This window comes from Equus caballus, chromosome 9, assembly GCF_041296265.1.
Source record: "Equus caballus isolate H_3958 breed thoroughbred chromosome 9, TB-T2T, whole genome shotgun sequence".
NCBI classification, from domain to species: domain Eukaryota; kingdom Metazoa; phylum Chordata; class Mammalia; order Perissodactyla; family Equidae; genus Equus; species Equus caballus.
In genome coordinates, this window is record NC_091692.1 from 18,017,181 (window position 1) to 18,041,608 (window position 24,428).

Consider the following 24,428-nt stretch of genomic DNA (forward strand, 5'->3'; position numbering starts at 1 on the left):
GTTAAATTCAAAAATAAGTTTGTTTAGTAATTGGAATTGTGTTGTGTTTAGAAATTAACTTGAGGGAAATATATCTTCTTTGCACTATTGGATCTTCTTATCCAGAAACATGAGTTTGTTTAGTCAAAGCTTTTATGTCGTTCAGTGAAGTTTTATTGTTTTCTTCCTTTGGTTCTTACACATTTCCTTTTAAATTATTTCTAAGTTTTTTGTTTTAGATTTGATAGTATTTTGGACGGGTCTTTTTTCCCCCACTTCCTAATTTATTTGGAGTATGGAAAAACCCTTGTTATTCCATATTTATCTCCTATTTATTCACCTTTTGAACTCTCATATTGTTTCTAAAAGATTTTCATTTTGTTATCTTGGGTTTTTCTAGGTCAATGATGCTATTTTGTCTTTGTTTCTTCCTTTACAGTGTTTATACCTCATTTTTGTTCCCTCATTTTTGTTATATGACATTGGTTTGAACTTCTAGAAAATGTTGAATAGTGTTAATGGTGGCAAGGATCCTCATTTTGTTTTTAACTTTATTGCTATATTTCCCCGTTAAGTTGATAATTGCTACTGTTTTGGGGAAGATACTCTTTTTCAAGTTAAGTAAGTTTTCTTTATTTCTAGTTCATGAAAAGATGCTTTTATCTTTTTATGTATATATGAGTGTGTGCGTGCTTGGGTGTGATTTTACTTTTAACCACTTGGCCATGGGGCCGGCCCCTGCTGTTATTTTTTAAATCAGGACTAGCTGTTGAATGTTTTAACAATTTTTCATCATTCTAGTGATTTTCCTACCCGTCTTTGCTTCCCCTCCATCTTTTCCATTCTTCCCTTCCACATCTCACACTATGTACTTGTTGGGTATTTTGCATCATGTCCTTCATTGCTCTTTCAATCTTTTCTGATTTCCCCTGTTTTGTATTAGGAGTCTACATTCAGAAAGAATGGTACAAGGGGTTTTCCAATTTTAACTACTTTATTCATTAGTGTTCTCTCTACTGCTTTTCCCAGTGTTTTTTATTTCAGTAATTACCTTTTTGTCTCCAAGAACCACCTGTTTTTCTCAGAGCTGCTTTTTTCATAGCACTTTGCCCTTTTTTATTGATTTAGCATTCTTTCATTATCACTCAGAGTATTACTTAGAATTGTTCCAGCTATAGAATTTGTTTCACCAGGAAACCATTTGCTCAGATTACTGAGTTTGTCCTTACGTTTGAGCTGTAGACTTTACATTTCTGCCTACTTATAGAGAAGAAAGACTAGATTTGATCAATATGTAAAGAGCTCTCTCAGTAATTGTGTGCATTTCTTTTCCTTTTCCCACGAGATCTTCCTCTGCAGAGTCTGTGAGGTAACTGCAGTCTAAAGGCAGACCTCATTTCTGAGCTGAGATCTGACTACAAAGCAGATGAATCCCTTGAGCAGGGTGTGGTCTAGTGGTCCTTGGGCTGTGTTTGCTTATCTCACTTACTGTGTTGTCAGTGCAAACCGAAGCCAAGTGAAGTTTTGGATAAATGCTATATGAACATTTTATGTATTTTAGGCTCTGGGGGGTTCTTCAGACATGTTGGCTTGTTTCCACTCTCCCAGCCTTTGCCAGAGAATCTTAGGGCTGCCTTCATTCACTTAGGGCTTTAATTAGCAGTAGTTAAGTAGAAACAGAGTGGGAGCCTAGAACTTGAGATTTTACTGCACTACTCAGTTGGTTTTTCTTCTGTGCTTATTGCAGCATTCCTAGTTACTGCTCTCTCCCCTCCTACTATACTTCTTAGCTTAAGAGACCTACCAAACAAATCCTCCACTTGAATTAGCAGGCAGAGCTCAGATACAGTCTGGATGATCATGGCTGCTAACAGCTCTGTTGGTAGATGTTAGCATGGTTTTCCAAGCTCTTTGATTCACATCTTGCCTCCTACTCCATAGCTCTTGCCATTCTAGGTTTTCGAGTATTTTAGAACCCACATGGTAAAACTCAACCACTGTCAGGCAGACCTGTTTTTCACATGTGTTTAATCACAGGCATTTGAACATTATTGACTTTTCCCTTAATCTGAACCTGTCATTTTCTAGGAACTCCTCCAGGATTTTGGTCCATTGATCATATTCTCCTTAGTCTTCCACTGCTGTTATAAACTTTATCTCTTGGTTATATTTTTCTTAGTAATTTTAGTGGGGATTCATCAAAGAAGAAGGTAAATTAGTTGGGTCAGTTTACCACCTTGAAAACAGAAGTCTGTACTTGTGTTTAGGGGACAATTAGAGGGAGACTTAGAGAAAACATGGAGAATGGTAATATCTAACTCTGTTAAGTACTTTCTATCTATCCCAAGTGATTTTATGTGCTTTAATTGCATTTATTCATTTAATTCTCCCCAATTGCTGGGATATTTAGATACTGTTATTATTCTCTTCTTAAATATAAGAAAATTGAGGCACCAAGAGATTAATTTGTAGGAAGTGCTAAAGTGAAGATTCCAACCCAAGGATGTCTGGCTTCAAAGTCTGAAAATAAAGTCAGAGAATGTTTTCAGTTCCTTTGAGGAATTTCCTAAGGGAAGAAAGAAAGTGTTATCAATGAAATTTGATAAAAAGAGAAAAATGGACAGTAGCTGAGGTGTGGCAAGAGTTGAAGGAAGATTTATTTTTAGAGTAAAGAGATTTGAGTATGTTTGTTGAGTAATGGAGAAGATGTAGTCATGTGCACAGAATTGAAAACATAATTACAAGAAAATACTCAGAGAAGGAAGATACTACTGAAGGCAAGAAGAGATGGATTTGAGGGCAAGTGACTGGTTCACCTTAGAAATGCAAAGAGATACTTTTTCCCCTGAAATGAGAGAGAAGAAAAAGATATTGTTGATGTGAAGGAACTTCATGGTGAGCAAAGGAGAATGAGGAAGCCTATGTTAAATTACCTACTTCTTGGCTAAGTAGAAGGTAGAAGTCCTTTGTTAAAAGAAGCTGGAGGGGTCAGCCTGGTGATGTAATGGTTAAGTTCATGCACTCTGCATCAGCAGCCCGGGGTTTGCAGGTTCGGATCCCTGGCGTGGACCTAGCACTGCTCATCAAGCTGCACTGTGGTGGCATCCCTCATAAAATAGAGGAAGGTTAGCACAGGTGTTAGCTCAATGACAATCTTCCTCAAGCAAAAAGAGGAAGATTGGCAACAGAGGTTAGCTCAGAGCCAGTCTTCCTCACAAAAAAAAAGGAAGGTGGAGGAGGGCAGTTGGGAGGCAATGTAATTGGGTGCAGAGAGGAAAAGGTTTGAAATAAGTGTTTTGGGGAATGATTATCAGTTTCTGATAAACATTATTAAATTTTTTGTGACTTCTTCCAGAGAAGGTAAACATTCTTTATATGTGTAAGATATGTATATATTAAAAGCTATAATAGTATTTAGCATGTCAAACATTATCATATTAAAGCTTCAAGAGGTCTGCTGGCAAAGCAACTGTTTTGTTTGTGTAATGCAGAGTTTCCCAGATATATTCTATCAATGAATATATTTTTCATGTAACACTTGTTAATTGCAAAACATGCTTTGGAATTATTCAGTTAAGTCTACTGAGGGTAATCTAATTTGGTGAGTAGGAAGCAGCTTCAGATGAGTAGGGATACTGGAAGCTGCTACTCCTTTCATTACTTGAATCAGTCGAAAATTGGGAACATGTTATTAGTTATCAACAAAATTAATAATAGCTACCAGTTATTGAGAACGAATTGTGTTCTTTATATATTTCGTGTGTGTATGTGTGTGTGTGTTTTGGTGGTTTCTCATAGACATTATTTTCTTTGTTGCTGATGCAGAAACTGAGGTGAAGAAAAATGAAATTACTTATCGAGTTAAATGGTGGAGACATGATTGAAACACAGGTCTTTCATATTCCAAGATTGTGCTCCTTACAGTACAGTATATTTTCCTCATGAAAGCTTATAGTTTCTTTTAATTGGTAGCATGAAAGGAGCAGTTTCCTACCAGGTAGCCAACCACTGAGTTTTGGCCATAGACATGTATCTGTTCATTTTTTAAAGTAGCATATTATACCTAGACTGTTCTGGGAATTGATGTTATTTGCGTTGTCTATGTTCTATCAGAAGTCATTTATTTCTGTTTATATTAATTATAAGTATGATTACTCAGAGTGACATACTGAAAAATATTCATGGATGTAGGCCATTATTTCCATAGCTGTGTTCCTAAGAATATAGTTATTAGAGGTATTAATAGGTATTCTGAAAAAGGAGAGGGGGGCTCATGGTAAAATAAATTTTGGAAACACTGCATATTGTATATCCCCTTTGGAAAGGGCTCAGTGCATATCAGCAGATTAAAGACTGTAACAAAGAAACAAGTTTCCCAGCATTTTCCTAACCTATTTGATAATGGGATATTTTTTTCAAAGAATTTCTCTTAACATCTTAAGTCATTAGTAGTTCATTTGAACTCAGTTTAGTAAATGCTGATAGAGACTAAAAGCAAGTCTCATTTCTGGCACATCCCTTTCATCAGCTGAGAGTGTTTGATTGCTAGAGCTACTTAAGGATCATATTTGAATGTATTCCAAATGCATACTTACTTACTAGTAAGTATTCTAAACTTTAAATGGAGCCAATGCATCTTACTTCACGTTGCTTTTCTGCCACTGTTTCATTTTAAATACTTGATGCTTTTTTAGTACACTTCAGTTAAGTCAGGTATATTTGCATTTTTTTATTTTTACTATTTTAGATATGGGAGAAAGGACTGCTGTAAATCCAAGTGCAGATGGCAACATTGGAACTATAGAGGATGGTAGCGACAGTGAAAATATTCAAGCAAATGGAATTCCAGGAACACCAATTTCTGTTGCATATACACCATCCTTACCTGACGACAGATTGTCTGTCTCTTCCAATGACACTCAGGTATAAATAGGGGGAAAAAATGTTAATCTTACAAATTTATAGGCTATCAGCACTTTGTGGTGAATATATCCAGTTGATGATGCTGGCTGATTTCATTTTGGGGAAATAAAAACTGGATTTTTTTCTCATTGATATAAATCAAAGTGGTTTATTTCCTTAATATATTGATAGCTATATTTCCAGCTCTGAGGTGTATCTCATGTGTTCACATCTTTCCTACACTCCCCTTTCATTGAAATTACATTTATAAAGAATATTCTTAATCACATATTCATAGGATAATTCTGGTGTCATAGAACAAGAAAGAACTTTTAGAAATCTAGAGAACTTCATCTTACCTTTGTTCAGGGCTACAGTGAAGTCCACACTATGGTAGTGATAGGTCCTCTTCATCCTTCCTACGCTATATTTTGTTTTTATCCTTATCCTTTTAGATAAGGGAGTCCTACTGTAAATCATTGCCCCATACACAGGGGTAAGTTTTCTTGGCTTTGTTGATCTTTGTGAATTAACAACTTTTAAACATTGCTTGATATCTCTCTTGTGTTATGTCTATCTGCTCAGAGTAGATAAAAAATAGGACAAAAACATAATATACCCAGTGACAGATAGTGGAAAGCGTAGTTTAGGCCATGGGTGAGGTATCATGTCAGAGGATGATGTACTAGTTTTTGTGAATTGTAGTATCCACTGGGTAAATTTTAAGTTTATTTGGTGGCAAGGAGGGAATATTTTAAAAGAAAGCATTTTTTAAGGTTTTATTGTTGGGGATGGGAGTAGCATGTCAGATTAAAGAAAAATTGTGGCAAATACCTCGTCTGGTTTCCTTTCCAATAGAACCCCACTTATTACTGAATTGAATAAAATAAATAGAAGGCTGAAATGATTTTACACTGGTAAATATCTTTATTTACATGGTATGTTAACTTCTTTAGGAATCTGGAAATTCTTCAGGACCTTCACCTGGTGCTAAGTTTTCCCACATTTTACAAAAGGATGCCTTTCTAGTATTCAGGTCATTGTGTAAACTGTCAATGAAACCACTGTCAGATGGACCGCCAGATCCAAAGTAAGTCATTAGCTGCTCTGCCTGACAAATACAGTTGTTTGTTTGAGTCTGTCTTACTTTAAGATAGTCTTCGGATTTTATTTTATTCTTCTTCTCCTATAGGACCCTCTGAAATATATTTTAGTGTTATTTTCCTTATTAGAACATGTATTGAAAAACAATGAGTTCCAAAACTACTACAGTAGATACCTTACACTATTTCCCAAAGCATACTGATAGCATTATAGAATTGTGCCTGATGCATAGTAGGTGCTCAATAAATATTGAATGAATTCTTATTTCAATATTGTAAGTAACTTTGGAGCTAATATAGCTCTCCCTGTTTTCCAGCCTCATGCTAGCCTTCTGAAAGCTACCAGTTGAAAGGTAATAAAACCTAAGAGAAATAAATCTTAAAAGTCATAATGAAAGATAATATATACGTTAAGGTCTGAAAAATGCCCTGAGATGATACTTTTCTCTGTGGGGAGCAGGAAGTACTTTGAGGTAGGAGTCACTTACTGACTTCCATCAAATATATTAGTTTAAACCATAGTGAAGTGCCACTTCTGTAAGTCATAAGTTGTCAAATATCTTTTATTTCGTATGATTCAAGTGTAACTAATTCCTGCTTGAGATTGAGTTTAGGAGTTATTAGAGAGGCCTGCCTCTCTAATGTTGCAGCATGATGTAGTGTAGCCTGACAATTTGAGGAAAACTTTCTGGAGAAAGAAACTTTGGAGAAGGCCTGAGTGACTTTGAGAAAGGGATATGAAATAGGGGGAAACGTAAGCAACTCTACTTCATTAAAAAAACTCTAGAGCATTTCAGTTTCTAAGTGTCAACTGAGAAGAAAGACTAGAGACAGTTACAGTAAAAACTTTATAAGTTTTGGAAACCATATTTGTTATATTTTCTATAGTTTTGTTTTGTTTTGTCACATTGTACTGATTTAGTGAGAAACATCTTTTAGGCCTAGAAGCCTAAAATTCTAAAATCTTCTTAGGCCCAAATCCTGAGAGTCAGAAATATAATTTGTTAATTCTTCTGTATTTTGAAAATACAAATTCTACAGAAAAGGGATTAAGGTAGTTCAGATTGCAGTATAAGCTCGATTATACCCTATATATTTTATAAGAATATATTTAAATATTTTTCAATCTTATTCTCATTATGAGGGGAAAAATAACTTTCTCATTAAAAAATTGACAGTTCACATCTCTATGAATTAATGAAGACCTGCTTTAAGGAGGAAATACCCTAAGAATTTGGTGTTATTACTGAAGGCCATTTTTGCCATGATTTTTAAATGTTATTGACCTCAAAAGCCTCAGATATTTAGTTTTCCCAAATCGGTATAAAAAATGGGATTTGAAAACATGCTAGAAACTTTAAAATGGCAAGAATGGAGTGATGTCACCAAGATGGTGACATAGCTTGTTCCTGATTTCATTCCCCTCACAAGAAGACCAACAAACAACTATTCAAGAGCAAGACACCACTGAGAGAATCCTAGAACACATGGGTGAGGCTGAAGCACCCCACTGCACTACAGAGACCAAAAAAAGACTGCATTAGAAGGGTAAGAGAAAAGGCTACATGTTGACTGCCTTGCCCCTCCCCCAGGCCAGTGCAGCACCACGCAGAGGAGTCTCCTCTGAGCCTCTGGTTCCTCCAGTGGGAAAAGGAGAACCCAGGCAGGACAACCAATTCTCCCAGAATTGTGGGTCACCTTGTGGGAGCTGGTACTCTGATCTCACTCCACAGGGATTGTAGAGGAATCTGCAGGGCTGAACCACTAAGAGTCTGTGACAGAGAAGCAGGAGGGGTTTGCAACAACCAGCACATGGATCTTGGCAGACAGAGTTCACACCTATAGTGCCAAGCAGTAATCCCAACCTGTGGCTTTGTTCGTCTGTAAAACCAAGTCATTGGTGCACCATGACCAGGGAACTTAGCAGGATGCAGATCTGCTTGATTTGGATTGTTGGAGAAGGAGTTTTGTCAGCCGTAGACCCTGATTTGCCCATGCTCAGACAAGGAGCTGAGTTGCAGCCCAGCTCACTGTGGAAAGTGTCTGCTGCCCACATCTGACCAGGGGAGCTGGCAGGAACACCTGGAAGCTATGTATGCCAGCACTGCTTGAGATGAGAGGCAGGGTGGGCAGAGCTGATCACCCCCAGAGCAAAATTACTTCTGGGCATGGAAGGTTCCTGTGTTATGCACAGGCAGGAGGATTAACCATAGCCAAGGCTTAGAGTCGCTCTCAGCTTCTCCCAGTGAGAGCCTGCCTGGGAATTTGAGAGTTGCCTGGAGCGGCCTTTCCCCTTGCCACTCAGGCAAGGGAGTTGAGAAGACAGGTCCACCCACCTGCTGTGGCTTCCTGTTCCATTTGAACAAAAGGGCTGGTGAGAACACCTGGAAGTTGTGTGGCCCAGCAGTGCTCAAACCAAGAGAAGGGCAGACAGAGCCAGTAGTTTGCAGAGCAAAGCCAGTGGACCTGTTTGGCCAGGAAACTTGAGGCATGGGTCAGCTTGAGTTAATAACAACAAATAAGGAGCTTTACCGGCCCTAGAGCTGCTTCTCCCACTATGCCCAGGCGGGGAAATGAATTCGTGGCCCTGTTCATTACTGAATACAGCCTCCAGCCTGCCTGACTAGGGAACCCAGCCAGAGCTGATGGGAAGTTGCATAGTCCATCCAATAGCCTTGCTTACAGTGGCACTTGAACAGAGAGCACAGCCTCTGGCTTTCCTTGCCTGTAGAGCAAAATTGGTGGCCTCACCTGACCAGGGAATTCAGTGCATGCTCCTGCCTGAGTCAGGTCCCCAACAATGAGCCCAACAGGCCCTGGGTCCTGTCCTGCTGACCTGCCAGGGCAGGGAAGCGAATTCATAGCCTCATCTACAAATGAGTATAGAACCCAGTCCTAACTATCTACTAATCCTAACCAGAGAATCTGGGCAAGCAGGGAGCCGTTCCTACAGCCTCAGCCTCAGAGGAGTAGGGAACCAAGCCAGCATTCCTATCCAGCTGTTTTTAGCCAGTGGCATTTTCCCCCTTTTCCAACCTCAGAGCTCAAACGGTTTTCTTGCCCCAAAATAGACCATAATAGGGCTGGCCCTGTGGCCGAGTGGTTAAGTTTGCGCGCTCTGCTGCAGGCAGCCCAGTGTTTCGTTGGTTCAAATCCTGGGCACGGACATGGCACTGCTCGTCAGACCACGCTGAGGCAGCGTCCCACATGGTACAACTAGAAGAACCCACAACGAAGAACATACAACTATTTACCTGGGGGCTTTGGGGAGAAAAAGGAAATAATAAAATCTTTAAAAAAAAAAAAAAATAGACCATAATAGCAGGCCTCACCTGCCCAAGGACATTACCAGCAGACATGCCCAGAAACTGAAACTGAGCTGACTGGTGAAGATCCGTCAGCCATAGCAAACTTAGTAAGTCTAGAAGAGAAACCCAGTTACTCAAATGCACAGATACCAACATAAGGACTAAAGATCATGAAAACCAGGTATATATGACACCACCTAAGGAAACTAGTACAGCTCTCATAACTGCTCTTAAAAATATGGGAATCTATGAATTGCCAGACAAAGAATTCAGAATAATCCTCTTAAAGAAGTTTAATGAACTACAAGAACACACAGACAACTAAATGAAATTAGGAATACAGTGCATAAAAGAAATGAGAAGATCTTCAAAGCAATAGACCATCAAAAAAAAAAAAAAACAACAACAAACACATCCTAGAGGTGAAAAATACAGAAATACAGTAACTGAACTGAAGAATTAAATAGAGAGTTTCAAAAGCAGACTTGATGATGCAGAAGGAGGAGCAGCAACGTGGAGGATAGGATGTTAGAAACTATCCAGTCAGAGAAGCAGAGAGAAAAACGAATGGAAAAAAGTGAAGAAAGCCTACGAGACTTATGGGGCATAATGAAAAGAAACAACATTTTCACTATGGGAATTCCAGAAGAAGAGGAAGAGGAATGGGCAGAAAATATATATGAAGCAATGATGGCTGAAAACTTTCCGAACCTGCGGAGAGAGATGGACATTCAGATAGATGATACATGAGGCCCAAAGGACTCCAAATAGGTTGTACCTGCATAGGGCTACACTGAGACACATTATAGTTAAACTGTCAAAAGTGAAAGAAAAAATTTTAAAAGGGGCAAGAGAAAAGAGAGAAGTTACATACAAGGGAACTCCCATAAGATGGTAGATGGATTTCTCAACAGAAATATTTCAGGCCAGGAGAGAATGGGATGATATATTCAAAATATTGAAAGAAAAAAAACTGTCAACCAAGAACACTGTACCTGACAAAGCTATCATCCTTCAGAAATGAAAGGAGGATGACGACTTTCTGAAAAACAAAAACTGAGGGAGTTTGTTACCACTAGACTGCCTTACAAGAAATGCTGAAGGGAGCTCTTGGAGTGAAAGTATACTAATCAACATCATAAAAACATAAAAAGGTGTAGTGCAAAATTCACTGATAGTAGTAAATACATAGTCAAAGTTAGATTCTGTAGGGGCTGGCCTGGGTGTTAGTAGTTAAGTTTATGTGCTCCACTTCAGTGGCTTGGCATTCACAGGTTTGGATCACAGGCACGGACCTGCCACTGGTTGTCAAGCCACAGTGTGGAGGCATCCCACATAAAATAGAGAAAGATTGGCACAGATGTTAGCTCAGTAATAACCTTCCTCAAGCAAAAGGAGGAAGATTGGCAACAGATGTTAGCTCAGAGCCAATCTTCCTCACCAAGAAATAAATATGTGTGTGTGTGTATGTATATATATATATATATATATATATACATACACACACACACTTTATTGTGTCATAAAACAATTTCTTCATTAATTAATAACTTATACATAATAGGTACTTAAAAATGTTCACGAAGAATGCATGAATAAATCCATTAATTATTTTGAGCACGTACTATGTATAAGGCATTTTGTTAGAGGCTGGAGATACAAAGATAAAACATAAAAACTCATGTTAGAGAATGGTAAACTGGAGGTTTCAATTACTATTGGACTTAATCAAAAAGGGTGATAAATGTGAGGTAGACTAGGAAGTATTAATAGTATATAAGCCTTGAAAGGCATTAGCATGAAGGGGAGATACTTGGCCCACTCTGTATTTCCTACTCTCACTGCTTCTAACTTGATTTATCTTTCCTAATACTCTTATTTGCTGCACATATTCTTAGATTCAGAGGCATAGCCATCTTGGAAACATGACTGTGCAAAAATGATCCATAATATTATTGGTTCCAGTTTTGTTTAAAAGATGGTAAATGGGTAAATTCCCATTTACGTGAAATTAAATATTCCTTGTCAGAGATTCTTAGATCCTTGAATTACTTGACACTTAATAACCATAACATTTTTAGGTGGAAATTAGGAGCACTTAAGTTACTATATGGTGTAAATGGGACTGAGTAGGGCATTTTTAATGAAGAAAGAAAAGAACCAGCTGCTAGAGCTTTTAAGTGTGTCCTGCATTTGAAAAGTTGCCTGGAATCAATCACCTTGGTCTTTTGGGCTTTAAGAGGCTTGTTTCAATGGGAGAAAAATTGTATTTGTGAAATCTGATAATTAAAATGCTAGATAGTGATCAGAAACATGGCACAGTATATTGATCAGGAAAAAATTAAGAAATTTAAGCTGACAATGTGTTTTTTAGCTTTTTCTTATAAAAATGTTTAGAATAAATGAGTAAGGTATTAAGAGATATAAATATCCTAAAAAGCCTTTTTGTATGTATTTCAAAAAAGAAAAAAACTTTAAATGGTTACTGAAAAAGTAAGCCTGAAGTAGTGCTATAGCTTGTCAATTTAAGCAAAGCTTTCATTTATTTATTAGGTTTGCTGAGAAAGGTCTACCGTGAGCTAACATCTGTTGCCAGTCTTCCTGCATCGTGTACATGGGTCACGGCCACAGCGTTAGCTGACAAGTGGTGTAGCTCTGCGCCTGGGATCTGAATCCCGCAAACCTGAGCCCCCAAAGCAGAGCGCGCTGAACTTAACCACTACACCATTGGGCTGGCCCCGCAACCAAAACTTTTTATTAGTGTTTAGGATTTTTGAGTGGCATAACTAGGCAAAAAGTACTTTGGAGCTGTTAAACACTAAAAATACCAATTAATTTGAGAAGTTCATGATGATTTCTAAAATATGAAATATGCTTGTGAAAGACAGGAACAAGGCATAAATCTTTAAATTATTTTTCTTGTCTAAAGGAACAGTAGATTGATGTTAAAAATGTGTGAATGATTGTTTTCCCACTTAAAAAGTTCCTGAAATTATGTGGTACAAGAGAACATAAGTAGAACTACCCATTGTTAGTGACTAAGCTTATTCATGTACTGTAGTTTCTTCTTTATATTGTAGGGTTTTTTGTTCCTTTCCCTTTAAAAGTTTGTGAAATTATGTCGTGCCAGGAAATGTCTTTGAAACAACCTATTACCACCATAATGCTAAATCTGCCATATACTCTGCCTTCTTTTTTTTACGTTTTAGGTCTCATGAGTTACGATCCAAGATTCTTTCATTGCAGTTACTTCTATCCATTCTGCAGAATGCAGGACCTGTTTTCAGGACAAATGAGATGTTTATTAATGCTATTAAGCAGTATCTGTGTGTTGCTCTCTCGAAAAACGGAGTCTCATCTGTTCCAGAGGTTTTTGAGCTTTCTCTTTCCATATTTCTTACTTTGTTGTCAAACTTCAAGACGCATCTGAAGATGCAAATTGAGGTATGTTCCACATTTAGGCATTGTTGGATATTTGATTTGTTTCATGTTAAATCAGATTATTAATAGCCTGAGAAGTTTTTCAGAATGTGAAATAATATTTGTGTATTGTCATGTACTTCTTTTTTTCATTCACCTGTTCAACTAACATGTGCCTACAAAGTACTAAGTATACTGGGCAATCACAAAGGATGCAAAATGAAATTAAGACACAGCCTACAAGGAATTTATACTAGTTGAATGAATGATTCTGGTTGTCTTGAATTAATTTGATCCTCACAAAACCTTGCATTGTATATCTGGTATGTAATTGTGAATTTGGTTGTCTTAAAAGAAGGCTCTCTATATACTTTACGTGGTTTTAAGCCATTTAAGTTTTTGGCATATTAAAGAGGTGATCAAGAAGTATTGTATTTTAGGATCTTTGAAAATTTAATTTTTTCTTTGAATTTTTTTTCTATTTTAGGCATTATAGTCCTAAAGTTTTCTTCCAAGGTCTTTGGGAGTAGAATAACAGTTATGTGGTTCTAAAATATTTCCAGAGCCGTAGCGAAACTAAGTTAGGGAATCTGCCAACCGTGTCTGCATGTATCTGCAGATGTACCGATCCTTGATCTTTTGTTTTCACTTTCAAATAATTGAGTATTTGGAAATAGTACTTTATGTTTCATCCATTTAATGGGTGCTTTTTCAAAAAAGCATTTTTCATTTGTTATCTTTGGAAAAATATCTGTTCATATCTTCTGCCCATTTTTTGATCAGGTGGTTGATTTTTTTTGTTGAGTTGTATGAGTTCTTTTTATATTTTGGAAGTTAACCCCTTGTTGGATATGTGATTTGGAAATATTTTCTCCTAATGGTGGGTTGTCTTTTTGTTTTGTTGATGGGTTCGTTTGCTGGGCAGAAGCTTTTTAGTTTGATGTAGTCCCATTTGTTTATTTTTTCTTTTGTTTCCCTCGCGTGAGTAGACATGGTGTTCAAAAAGATACTGCCAAGACCAATGTCAAAAAGTATTCTGCCTGTATTTTCTTCTAGGAGTTTTATGGTTTCAGGTCTTACATTCAAGTCTTTAATCCATTTTGAGTTAATTTTTGTATATGCTGTAACATAATGTTCTACTTTCATTCTTTTGCATGTGGCTGTCCAGTTTTCCCAGCACCACTTATTGAAGAGACTTTCATTTCTCCGTTGTGTGTTCTTAGCTCCTTTGTCAAAGATGAACTGTCCATAGATGTGTGGTTTTATTTCTAGGCTTTCAATCGATTCCATTGATCTTTGTATCTCTTTTTCTGCTAATACCCAGCTGTTTTGATTCCTGTAGCTTTCTAGTATAATTTCAATTCAGGGACTGTGAAACTCCAATTTTGTTCTTTTTTCTCAGGATTGCTTTGGCTATTTGGAGTCTTTTGTTGTCCCATATAAATTTTAGGCTTCTTTGTTCTATTTCTGTGAGAATGTCATTGGGATTCTGATTGGGATTGCATTGAATCTGTAGATTACTTTAGGTCATATGGACTTTTGACTCTGTTTATTCTTTCAGTCCATGACCATGGAATAACTTTCCATTTCTTTATGTCTTCTTTGATTTCTTTCAATACTGTATTATAGTTTTCAGTGTACAGGGCTTTCACCTCCTTGGTTAAATTTATTTCTAGGTATTTTATTCTTTTTGTTCAGATTGTAAATGGGACTGTTTTCTTGACTTCACTTTCTGCTAGTTCGTTATTAGTGTGTAGAATGCAGCTGATTTTTGTATGTTGATTTTGTATCCTGCAGCTTTACTGTATTTGTTGATTATTTCTAGTAGTTTGTTGGTGGATTCTTTAGGATTTTCTGTGTAGTATTATGTTGTTTGCAAATAGTGAGAATTTCACTTTCTCCTTTCCAATTTGGATACATTCTATTTCTTTTTCTTGCCTAAATCCTCTGGCTAAAACTTCCAGTATCATGTTACATAAGAGTGGCAAGAGTGGGCATCCTTGTCTTTTTCTTAATCTCAGAAGGGCTTTCAGTTTTTCTCCATTGAGATGTTGCCTGTGGGTTTGTCATATATGGCCTTTATTATGTTGAGATACTTTCCTTCTATACCCATTTTATTGAGAGAATTTATCATAAATAGATGTTGGATCTTGTCAGTTTTTTTTTTTTTTTGCATCTGTTGAGGTGGTCATGTGGTTTTTATTCCTCAATTTGTTAATATGGTTAATGTGATCATTGATTTATTTGTGGATGTTGAACCATCCCTGCATTCCTGGAATAAATCCCACCTGATCATGGTGTGTGACCATTTTAATGTATTGTTTTCAATTTGCACATTTTGTGAGGATTTTTACATCTATGTTTATCAGTGATATTGGCCTGTAGTTTTCTTTTTTTGTGTTATCCTTGTCTGGTTTTGGTATCAGGGTGATGTTGGCCTCGTGGATTGAGTTTGGTAGCTTTCCCTCCTCTTCAGTTTTTTAGAAGAGTTTGAGAAGGATAGGTATTAAGTCCTCTTTGAATGTTGAATAGAATTCACCAAGGAAGCTGCCAGGTCCTAGACTTTTGTTTTTTCGGAGGTTTTTGATTACTCTTTCAGTCTCTTTGGTTGTGATTGGTCTATTCAAATTCTCTATTTCTTCTTGATTCAGTTTTGGGAGGTTGTATGATTCTAAAAATTTATCCGTTTTTGTCTGTGTTATCCGGTTTGTTGGCGTATAGCTTTTCATAATATTCTCTTATAATCCTTTGTATTTCTGTGGTGTCCATTGTGACTTCTTTTCTTTCATTTCTGATTTTATTTGAGTCTTCTCTTTTCTTAGTCTAGCTAAGGGTTTGTCAGTTTTATCTTCTCAAAAAACCAGCTCTTACTTTCATTGATCCTTTATATTGTTTTTTAGTCTCTGTTTTGTTTATTTCTGATCTGATTTTTACTATATCCTTCCTTCTGCTGACTTTGGGCTTTGGTTGTTCTTCTTTCTCTTATTCTTTTAGGTATAGGGTAAGCTTCTTTATTTGAAATTTTTCTTGTTTGTTGAGGTAGGCTTATATTGTGATGAGGTACTCTAGTACCTTTTTTGTATCCCGTAAGAGTTGGTGTGTTGTAATTTCATTTTCATTTGTCTCTACATATTTTTTCATTTGTCCTTTTGATTTCTTCATTGACCCAGTAGTTGTTGAGTAGCATGCTGTTTGGTTTTCACATATTTGTGACTTTCCTAGCTTTTATCTTGTTGTTGATTTCTAGTTCATAGCACTGTGGTTGGAAAAGATGCTTGATTTGATTTCAGTCTTCTTAAATTTATTGAGACTTGCTTTGTTTCCCAACATATTGTTTATCTTTGAGAATGTTCCCTGTGCACTTGAGAAGAATGTATTTCTGCTGTTTTTGGGTGGAGTGTTTTATGTATATCTCTTAAATCCATCTGGTCTAGTGTTTCATTTAAGTTCACCATTTCTTTGTTGGCTTTCTGGTGGATGATCTATCCGTTGATGTTAAGGTGTTAAGGTTCCCTGCTACTATTGTGTTGCTGTGGATTTCTCCCTTTTGGTCTGTTAATAGTTGCTTTCTATATTTCGGTGTTCCTGTTTTCGGTGCATATATGTTAATGTTAATAAGTATTATGTCTTCTTGGTGGAATATCCCTTTTATCATTATACAATGCCCGTCTTTGGCTTTTATTATCTTTTTTATTTGAACTCCACTCTGTCTGATATAAGTATGGCTACACCTGCTTTGTTTTGTTTGCCATTTGCTTCGAGTATTGTCTTCCATTCCTTCACTCTGAGCCTGTGTTTGTCTTTAGAGCTGAGAGATGTATCCTGGAGGCAGCAAATTGTTGGGTCTTTTTTAATCCATCCTGCCACTCTGTTTCTTTTGATTGGTGAATTCGGTCCGTTTCCATTTAGAGTGATGATTGATATATGAGGGCTGAATATTGCCATGTTATCTTTTGTTTTCTGGTTGTTCTATATTTCCATTGTTTCTTTTCCCTTGTATTTCTGACTGCCACTTCACGCTGGTGGTTTTCTGTGATGGTTTTCTCAATATTCTGTTTTTTATGGTTTGTGACTCTGCTCTGATTTTTTGTTTAGTGGTTACCATGAAGTTTGTATAAAAGATCTCATAGATGAGATGGTCCTTTTTCTGCTGATAGCTTCTTATCTCCATTAGCCTAACCAGGTTCCATCTATTTCTTCTTCCCCTTCTATGTTTTTATTGTCACAAATTACTCTTTTTTGTGTTTTGAGTGTGGGGTTAAATTGAAGCATTTATAGTTATTTTTGATGCGTTCTCTCCCTTTATCTTTTATGTTATTCTTAAGTGTTTGCTAACCTGTTTTGATATAGAGCTGCAATTTTCTGATTTTGTCTGTTTATATCCTTGCTCAAAGCTTTTTCAACCTTTGCCTTTTTGTTTCAGGTAGGAAGGCTCCCTTCATTATTTCTTATAAGACATGTCTAGTGGTGATAAACTCCCTCAGCTTTTGTTTTATCTGGGAAACCTTTTATTTCTTGTCATATCTGAAAGATAATTTCACTAGATAGAGTATGCTTGTCTGATAGTTTTGTATTTCAGCATTTTGAATATATCACTCCATTCTCTCCTAGCCTGTCTGAGGTTTCTGCTGAGAAATTTGCTGAAAGCCTGATGGGGGTTCCTTTGTAGGTTATTTTTGCTTTTCTTGCTGCTGTTAATATTTTTTCTTTGTCATTGACTGTTGACAGTTTTAATATTTCATGTCTTGGAGAAGGTCTTTTTACATTGATGTAATTAGGACTTCTGTTGGCTTCATGTGCTTGTATATCCATTTTCTTCCCTAGGTTCGGGAAGTTCTCGGCCATTATTTCTTTGAACAGGCTCTTGCTCCTTTCACCTTCACTTCTCCCTCTAGAATACCTGTAATCTTTATGTTACCTTTCCTAATTGAGTTGGATATTTCTCAAAGAATTTCTTCATTTTTTAAAAAATCTCAGTTCTTTCTCTTCCTCCACCTGAATCATTTCTACGTTTCTATTTTCATCGCACTAATTCTCTCCTCCATAAGGTCTACTCTGTTTTTTATGCCTTCTGGATTATTTTTTATCTCATTGTGTTCTTTATATCCAGAATTTCTGGGGTTTTTTTTTTCAGAGCTTCAGTCTCTTTGCTGAAGTATTCGTTTTTTTCGTTAATTTTATTCCTGAATTCATTGAATTGTCTTTCTGAGTTTTTTCTCACTCGTTGAGTTTCTTTATGACAGCTATTTTGAATGCTCTCTCAGTTAAATTATAATTTTCTGTGACTTCAAGTTTGGTTTTTGGAGAGTTGTCATTTTCCTTCTGTTCTGCCATGTTACCGTTGTTCTTTATGGTGTTTGATGAATTGATCCTCTGCCGGTGCATTTGTAGTAGTAACCACCTTTCTTACTTGGGTACAGCTTCAGTTACTTTGGTTCTGGTCACCTTAGTCTCATGTTCCTCCACTGTCTCTCTGTGGGCTTGGATGCTGCAGTGCCATGCACCACATGCACTGCTCTTCTTGGCTCATCTTGGGGTTATGATTGCACACTGCTGTCTGGGCTGCTAGGTTCATGAGTGTCACTGTCTCCGGCAGGGGTTTGGGGACCTGGGAACTTGTATGCAGCCTCCGTTGCTGGTGGAGCTGGTGCTGGGGTTGCCACCACTGTGGGCTAGGTCACTGCTTCTGCTGTGGTTCCTGATGCTTCTGGTCACAGGTTCCCCCAGCCACCGCTGGGGCTGGGCACGGGCTGGTTTTTCTCTTCCCACCCCATCTCCTTGTTGTTGTGCCAGTCAGGCTGCTCTGTGATCACAGTGGCCAGGTGGCTGCCACTTGGGAGGCACATTTGCATGGGCAGTGCTGCTGTGGCTTGGTTTGGTGCTCCTGCAAGCCAGGCTACCACCACTCCATGGGTGTTTGCACACAGGCTAGGCTGCCCCTGTCTCCGCTCATGGTCACGCTAGCCCCTGTGTGAGGATATACGTCCTGGATTGCGGCTGCCATGGAGGGGGGAGGTGGCTGCTCCCCTAGTTCCACTGCTTGTTGAGAGTCCAGTTGACCCATCTGAGGATGTATAACTGAATGGATCTCTCAGGTGTTCTGTTGTGCTGTGTAGAGAATCCTCTCTTGGTTTATAGATGTTGTAATTTAGAGAGGCGAGACAAAGGGAACAACTCACTCTACCACGATGCTGATGTCACTCGTTTTATTCTTAAATAGTCAAGTTACTCACTACTGTAACGTATGCTCCTATTGGACACCACACAACTTCTTAGACCTCAGAATCAATTGGGACACTGCCACTCTCATTTTCTATTCTTCATTGATTTTCATGCACTACCTGCTTATTATCATAACAACCACTAAAACCCAGGTTTGCAAAAATAATGATGTGGTTGAATGAAATGTAGTGTGATCCAACTGATCTAATTCTGAAACTGAATGATCTTGCAAGGTATCTAACAGATGTATTTCCCTCTGAATTTTCCCTCAGAAATTCTCATGGCATTCCTCTGAGTTTACTGCAACATTCTAGAGTGCTTTGGTGCAGTGTTTGGGAACTGTGGCCATAAATATTTATTGAATGCCTACGTATGCCATGTGGTGTGGACACAGTTCTTAGCAAGAAAGACCTGGTCCCTTCTCTCTTAGAGCTTACAGTCTTACAGGAAATTCTGACATAAAGCAAGTAATAGAAATTCGTTGAATTTTGTGAGAGAAAAGCTTATTACAAGGGTACCTCACCAAATTTGGGTGAGAAAATGTTAGTCATCTTATATTATAAATATGAATTTCTGGTTTCGTAATACATATGTTCCATAAATGTTTGAATGTTGGTTTTGGTTTTGTTTTCAGTCATCTCCTTAAGTCACAGTCACTTTTCCAAAATAAATTTGCATCTGAAAATTCTGAGCTATTAAATTGAAATTTATTTCATTAGATTGAAAACTCTTTTGTGCTTGACATTATTCAATGTGAAGAATAGTGATAAATAGTTTATAGTTTTTGGACGGTAGAGATTTCCATTTGTGTGACTAATTATAAAAATATAGCAGCATATGAGAATTAGATCCTTATTGTGTGTGCATTACAACATCAGTTACTTTTTAATCTAGGAACAATTAGGCTTGCCCTGTACTATAATATCTGGAAAAAATATAGCTGATGAACAGAGTATACATTCTCTTCTTTTAGAGGGTTAAAAAATGAAGTGTGAGTTATATTAGTTTTGTAAATATATTCAAGAAATTATCACCCAGAGGAACTCCAAATGTTTGCAGATTTCTTTTGTAGTGGCTGTGTGATAGCAAACAAAACACAGCAATGTGAAGTGCAGTGCTCCTATTGCAGGGGCTCGATTAAGTCAACCACCCAAGTTACTTTAGTCCTGACGTCTCAGAGATGGAACTCAAGAGCAATTGAACTCCGGAGGAGCCTGGTCCTAATCTTTGCTCTGCAGCTTTGGGATATTTAAAAAGTGATCACATATGTGAATCATAAACAGTATTTTAAATAGAAATTTTCTCCTAATTGTAGGTGTTCTTTAAAGAAATTTTCCTGTACATTTTGGAAACTTCTACCAGCTCATTTGACCACAAATGGATGGTTATTCAGACGTTGACAAGGATTTGTGCAGGTATTTAAAATTCCTTCTTTATCTTTTTCTTATTATGAGATATTTGAAAGTCCAGATATAGTCATACACTAGAGGCTTTTGTTAAAATTAATATATTGTATTTTTACAGATGCTCAGAGTGTAGTGGATATTTATGTAAACTATGACTGTGACTTAAATGCAGCAAATATATTTGAAAGGCTAGTAAATGATCTATCAAAAATTGCTCAAGGACGTGGCAGTCAAGAACTTGGTATGAGTAATGTTCAGGTAAGAACCTTAAAAACATTTTCAAATTTAAACTATGCCAAGGAAGAGCTATGTGTTTTCCTTAAAACATCTTTCTGTTTTTATTCTTTTTATGAATAATTTTGTAGGAATTGAGCCTGAGGAAAAAAGGTTTAGAATGCCTAGTGTCGATTTTGAAATGTATGGTTGAATGGAGTAAGGATCAATATGTGAATCCCAACTCTCAGACTACTCTTGGTAAGGTGACATTTTGAGTTACAACTTTGTCTTTTTGAGTAAATGTTACTTTGGAGGATAGTTGCAGATGCCATTAAGCCAGTTTCATGACATCTTTATTCATTTAGCTGATGAAGAAGTATTCTCTATGAGTTAAATAACAAACTTTAAAATTATGAATTTCCCCACTTAGTTATCCAAACTTTTTGTTTTCTAAATCTTCCTAAAAATATTTTGAATATTGTTAAAGCGTTTTTATGCAATTTAAAGGATTATGATAGAAGAAAAATGTAAAAACCTATATACTTTGAGAAAATAAAAGCCAGAATGTTTTGAGAAGGTTGAGTTGTTCCTTTGTGTTTGACATTTACTTTTACTCAGAGGACAACTCGTAGCTGCGGGGCTCCCCTGGTGTGATCTTAGGACTTCTTTGAGGGAAGACTGTTCCTCATGAGGCATGAGCTGAGAGCAGAAACCCAGTGAATATACAGCGCTGCAACTGCCGAAAGAACTCCTTTTTTTTTTTTTTTTTTAAAGAGTTTCTTTTTTCTCTTTTTTAATCTTTTTATTTTTTTTTTTTTTCCTGCTTTATCTCCCCAAGCCCGCCCTGTACACAGTTGTATATCTTAGTTGCAGGTCCTTCTAGTTGTGGGATGTGGGATGCCGCCTCAACGTAGCCTGACGAGCGGTGCCATGTCCACGCCCAGGACCCGAACCCTGGGCTGCCGCAGCGGAGCACACGAACTTAACCACTCAGCCACAGAGCTGGCCCCCAAAAGAACTCCTTTTAATGGTGCAAAGTGTACACATACTCATTGCAGTGTTTTAATATCAAAGTATATTGTCTGTTATGGCACCTGATATTTTATTTGTATTAAGTAGATATCTAAATGACATTGAAATATCTTGCCTTATTTGAAATTTTTTTTTTGCCTTTTCCTTTAACAGAATAGTTTACTGTATCAGTTTTTTCTACTTACAGGTCAGGAAAAACCCTCAGAGCAAGAGACGAGTGAAATTAAACAGCCTGAGACAATAAACAGATATGGAAGTTTAAATTCTCTGGAGTCAACATCATCATCAGGAATAGGCAGCTATAGTACACAGATGTCTGGCACTGATAATCCAGAACAATTTGAGGTCCTAAAGCAACAAAAAGAAATAATAGAACAAGGGATAGATTTGTAAGTGTCTGATTTTAAGGAGAAATGTTATTGAATATCCCTCTGCCAGTGCTGTGCCACCCTTGCCCTGGGTTTCTCTACATCTTCAGACTATTTTTATTCCCTTCTTATTACCACCTTTCAGTCAGTGAAATAGGTAGTTCTCCTGGATCCAAGACTTCTAGCAGCTCTCCTTATTCCGCTCCTCTTCTTCACTGCAGTCTAGCCCAAACATACCTTTGTAATACACATTAAATTAATTTTGTACCATATTTTATATGCTGTTGATGAATATCATCTGTGCAGTTTTGCCTTGTTCATTTAGCTCAGTTATAAAATGCCCCATTATATTTCCTAAGCAGGTGACAACTCAAAAATTTAAAGTATGAAACTTCTAATAGCTATCATTGCTCCTTTATAGATTTTATATTTTCTCCAATTGGGTTACAAATGTGCTACTCGTGTTATTGAGCCATTGTTATTGATGTCATTTTTATGTTTTGGTAAAGGTGATAATCTCTTTTCCAGCTTGGCTACCTGCCAGTCCCTGATCTTGTGAAATCAGTTTTCCCACTAAGCTATGTGATGTCAGCCTGCTCCCAGACTATTTCCTGTCTAAACACTGACATGCTACTTTCCTTCCTATCACTCATCTCTTCTTTCAAAGAGATGCTATAAGGAAAAATGAATTTGCTGGCCTTTCTCCATGAATCTAGCACTGTAAACAGTTAAAAATTCCCTTGCATGTTTACTTGGTTTGCTACTTTTGCTGTAAAGCATTTCTTCCTGAATCTTAAGCAGTACCTTTTGGTGATTGTTCAAGTACCCTTTTTTTCAGTGTTGTTAAAAAAAAGTTTTTGTCACAAAATGTACACTTATTCTTTGTTATAAAACCTTGCAAAATTGCATCAGGAAATAGCCATTGATATTCCTTCATTCTGATTTTTCATTCAGTATCTATCAAAGTCTCATCTGTTCTAGACATTATGCAAGGTCCTGTGGAAACTTGATGAATGAAACAGTCCTTGCTTTTAAGGGGCTCATGGTCTAGTATGTGTAAACAGATATTCATATTGAAATTCTGCTGTCACTCAGCAAACACATATTTGGTATTTGGGACTGTGTGCCAAGAACCATGAAGGCACTGGTCATTGTATTCAAGATTACAGTCTAAATATGGGCAAAGTATTTTTTTAAAATACAGTCATGCACCATGTAATTACAAGGATGTTTCCTGAGAAATGCGTTGTCATGCGAACATCGTAAAATGTACTACGCAAACCTAGATGGCATATCCTGCTACACACTTAGGCTATATGGTACCAGTCTTATGGAACCACTGTCACATATGCAGTCCATTGTCGACTGAAACGTTATGTAGCACATGACTGTAGTACTGTGTGAAGTCCATAATAGAGTGTTGATAACTCTATGTGAAGTACTTAGCAGTGAGAGGGAGTCTTCACAGATCTTCAAAGTGGCCGTCATCCTAGCCTCTAGTCCTCCTTTTAGCCACTAGACTCCTTTCTGCTTCATACTTTCATGAGAATGCTTTTGTGTTGCTGTGCTCCCAGTATATCTTCTACAACTGTTCCTTTCATGACAGCACTCTGTCCCGTCCCTCCTACCGTTCTTACCGTGCCGTCTCAGTCTTGTTAGGGGTTCTTTATCCCCTGCATACATCTTAGCATTTCCAGGGTTCTGTCTCTTAGCCCTTTTCTTTGTTTACTTTGTAACTTCCCTTAGATGATCATGCTCGTTTTCATGACTTCAACTACTATCCATGGGCTAACATCTCACAGCTCACAAGTGTTATTTTTAACATAAATACCTCTACTGAAGTCCAGACTCGTGTGTGTAATTGCCTGTTGGACATCACTGGATATTGCAAAGCTTCTCATAATCACCGTGTCAATAACTAAATTTATCAGTCTTCATTCTCTTCATAATCACCTCCCCAGTCGTCCTACCAAAAACAAAAGAAACAGAAAACTGTGATTTCTGTATTTCTTATTTAGGCTAGTAACTCCAGCATGCTACTAAATTTATAAGATAGAATACTGGTAGTTACCTTAGATTTTCTCCTTGTATCTAATCTGTCACTGAATCCTGTTGGTTCTATTTCCTAAATAACTCTGCAATTTATTCTTTTCTCTCCATCTCCCACAGTTCTCTCAAGTCAAATCATCACCATCTCTTGCCATGATTAGTATAATCTTTTAACTGGCTTACCTTTCTTTGGTCTTATTCACTAGTCTTTTCTCACACTTAGCTAGAATAATCTTTCTCAAATGAAAGTCTGCTTCTGTTTCTCCCGTCTCTTGCTTTTGGAGAATAAAGCCACAGCTTCTTGTAATAGCATGTAATACCCTTTGTGATTTGGATCTTCTGGACCCTAAGCTTCATCACTTCTTTATCTCACCTCATTGTTCTAACAGTGCGGAGCTATTTGTTATAATATCATGCTGTTTT

General features: G+C 37.2%; 1 protein-coding gene across 2 annotated transcripts in view; it reads left to right on the plus strand.

The window, feature by feature from the left end:
* ARFGEF1 (ADP ribosylation factor guanine nucleotide exchange factor 1) overlaps positions 1 to 24,428 on the plus strand; it is a 149,238-nt gene that overhangs the window by 70,950 nt on the left and 53,860 nt on the right. For both annotated transcript variants that reach the window (XR_011421556.1, XM_023648500.2), the window contains exons 8-14: positions 4,727 to 4,902; positions 5,838 to 5,971; positions 12,502 to 12,736; positions 20,250 to 20,349; positions 20,459 to 20,598; positions 20,706 to 20,814; positions 21,776 to 21,977. Coding sequence is in view for 1 of the 2 variants with exons in the window: in XM_023648500.2 (XP_023504268.2) it covers positions 4,727 to 4,902; positions 5,838 to 5,971; positions 12,502 to 12,736; positions 20,250 to 20,349; positions 20,459 to 20,598; positions 20,706 to 20,814; positions 21,776 to 21,977 (1,096 nt within the window). In the remaining variant the exon portion in view is untranslated. The remainder of the gene's footprint in view (positions 1 to 4,726; positions 4,903 to 5,837; positions 5,972 to 12,501; positions 12,737 to 20,249; positions 20,350 to 20,458; positions 20,599 to 20,705; positions 20,815 to 21,775; positions 21,978 to 24,428) is intronic.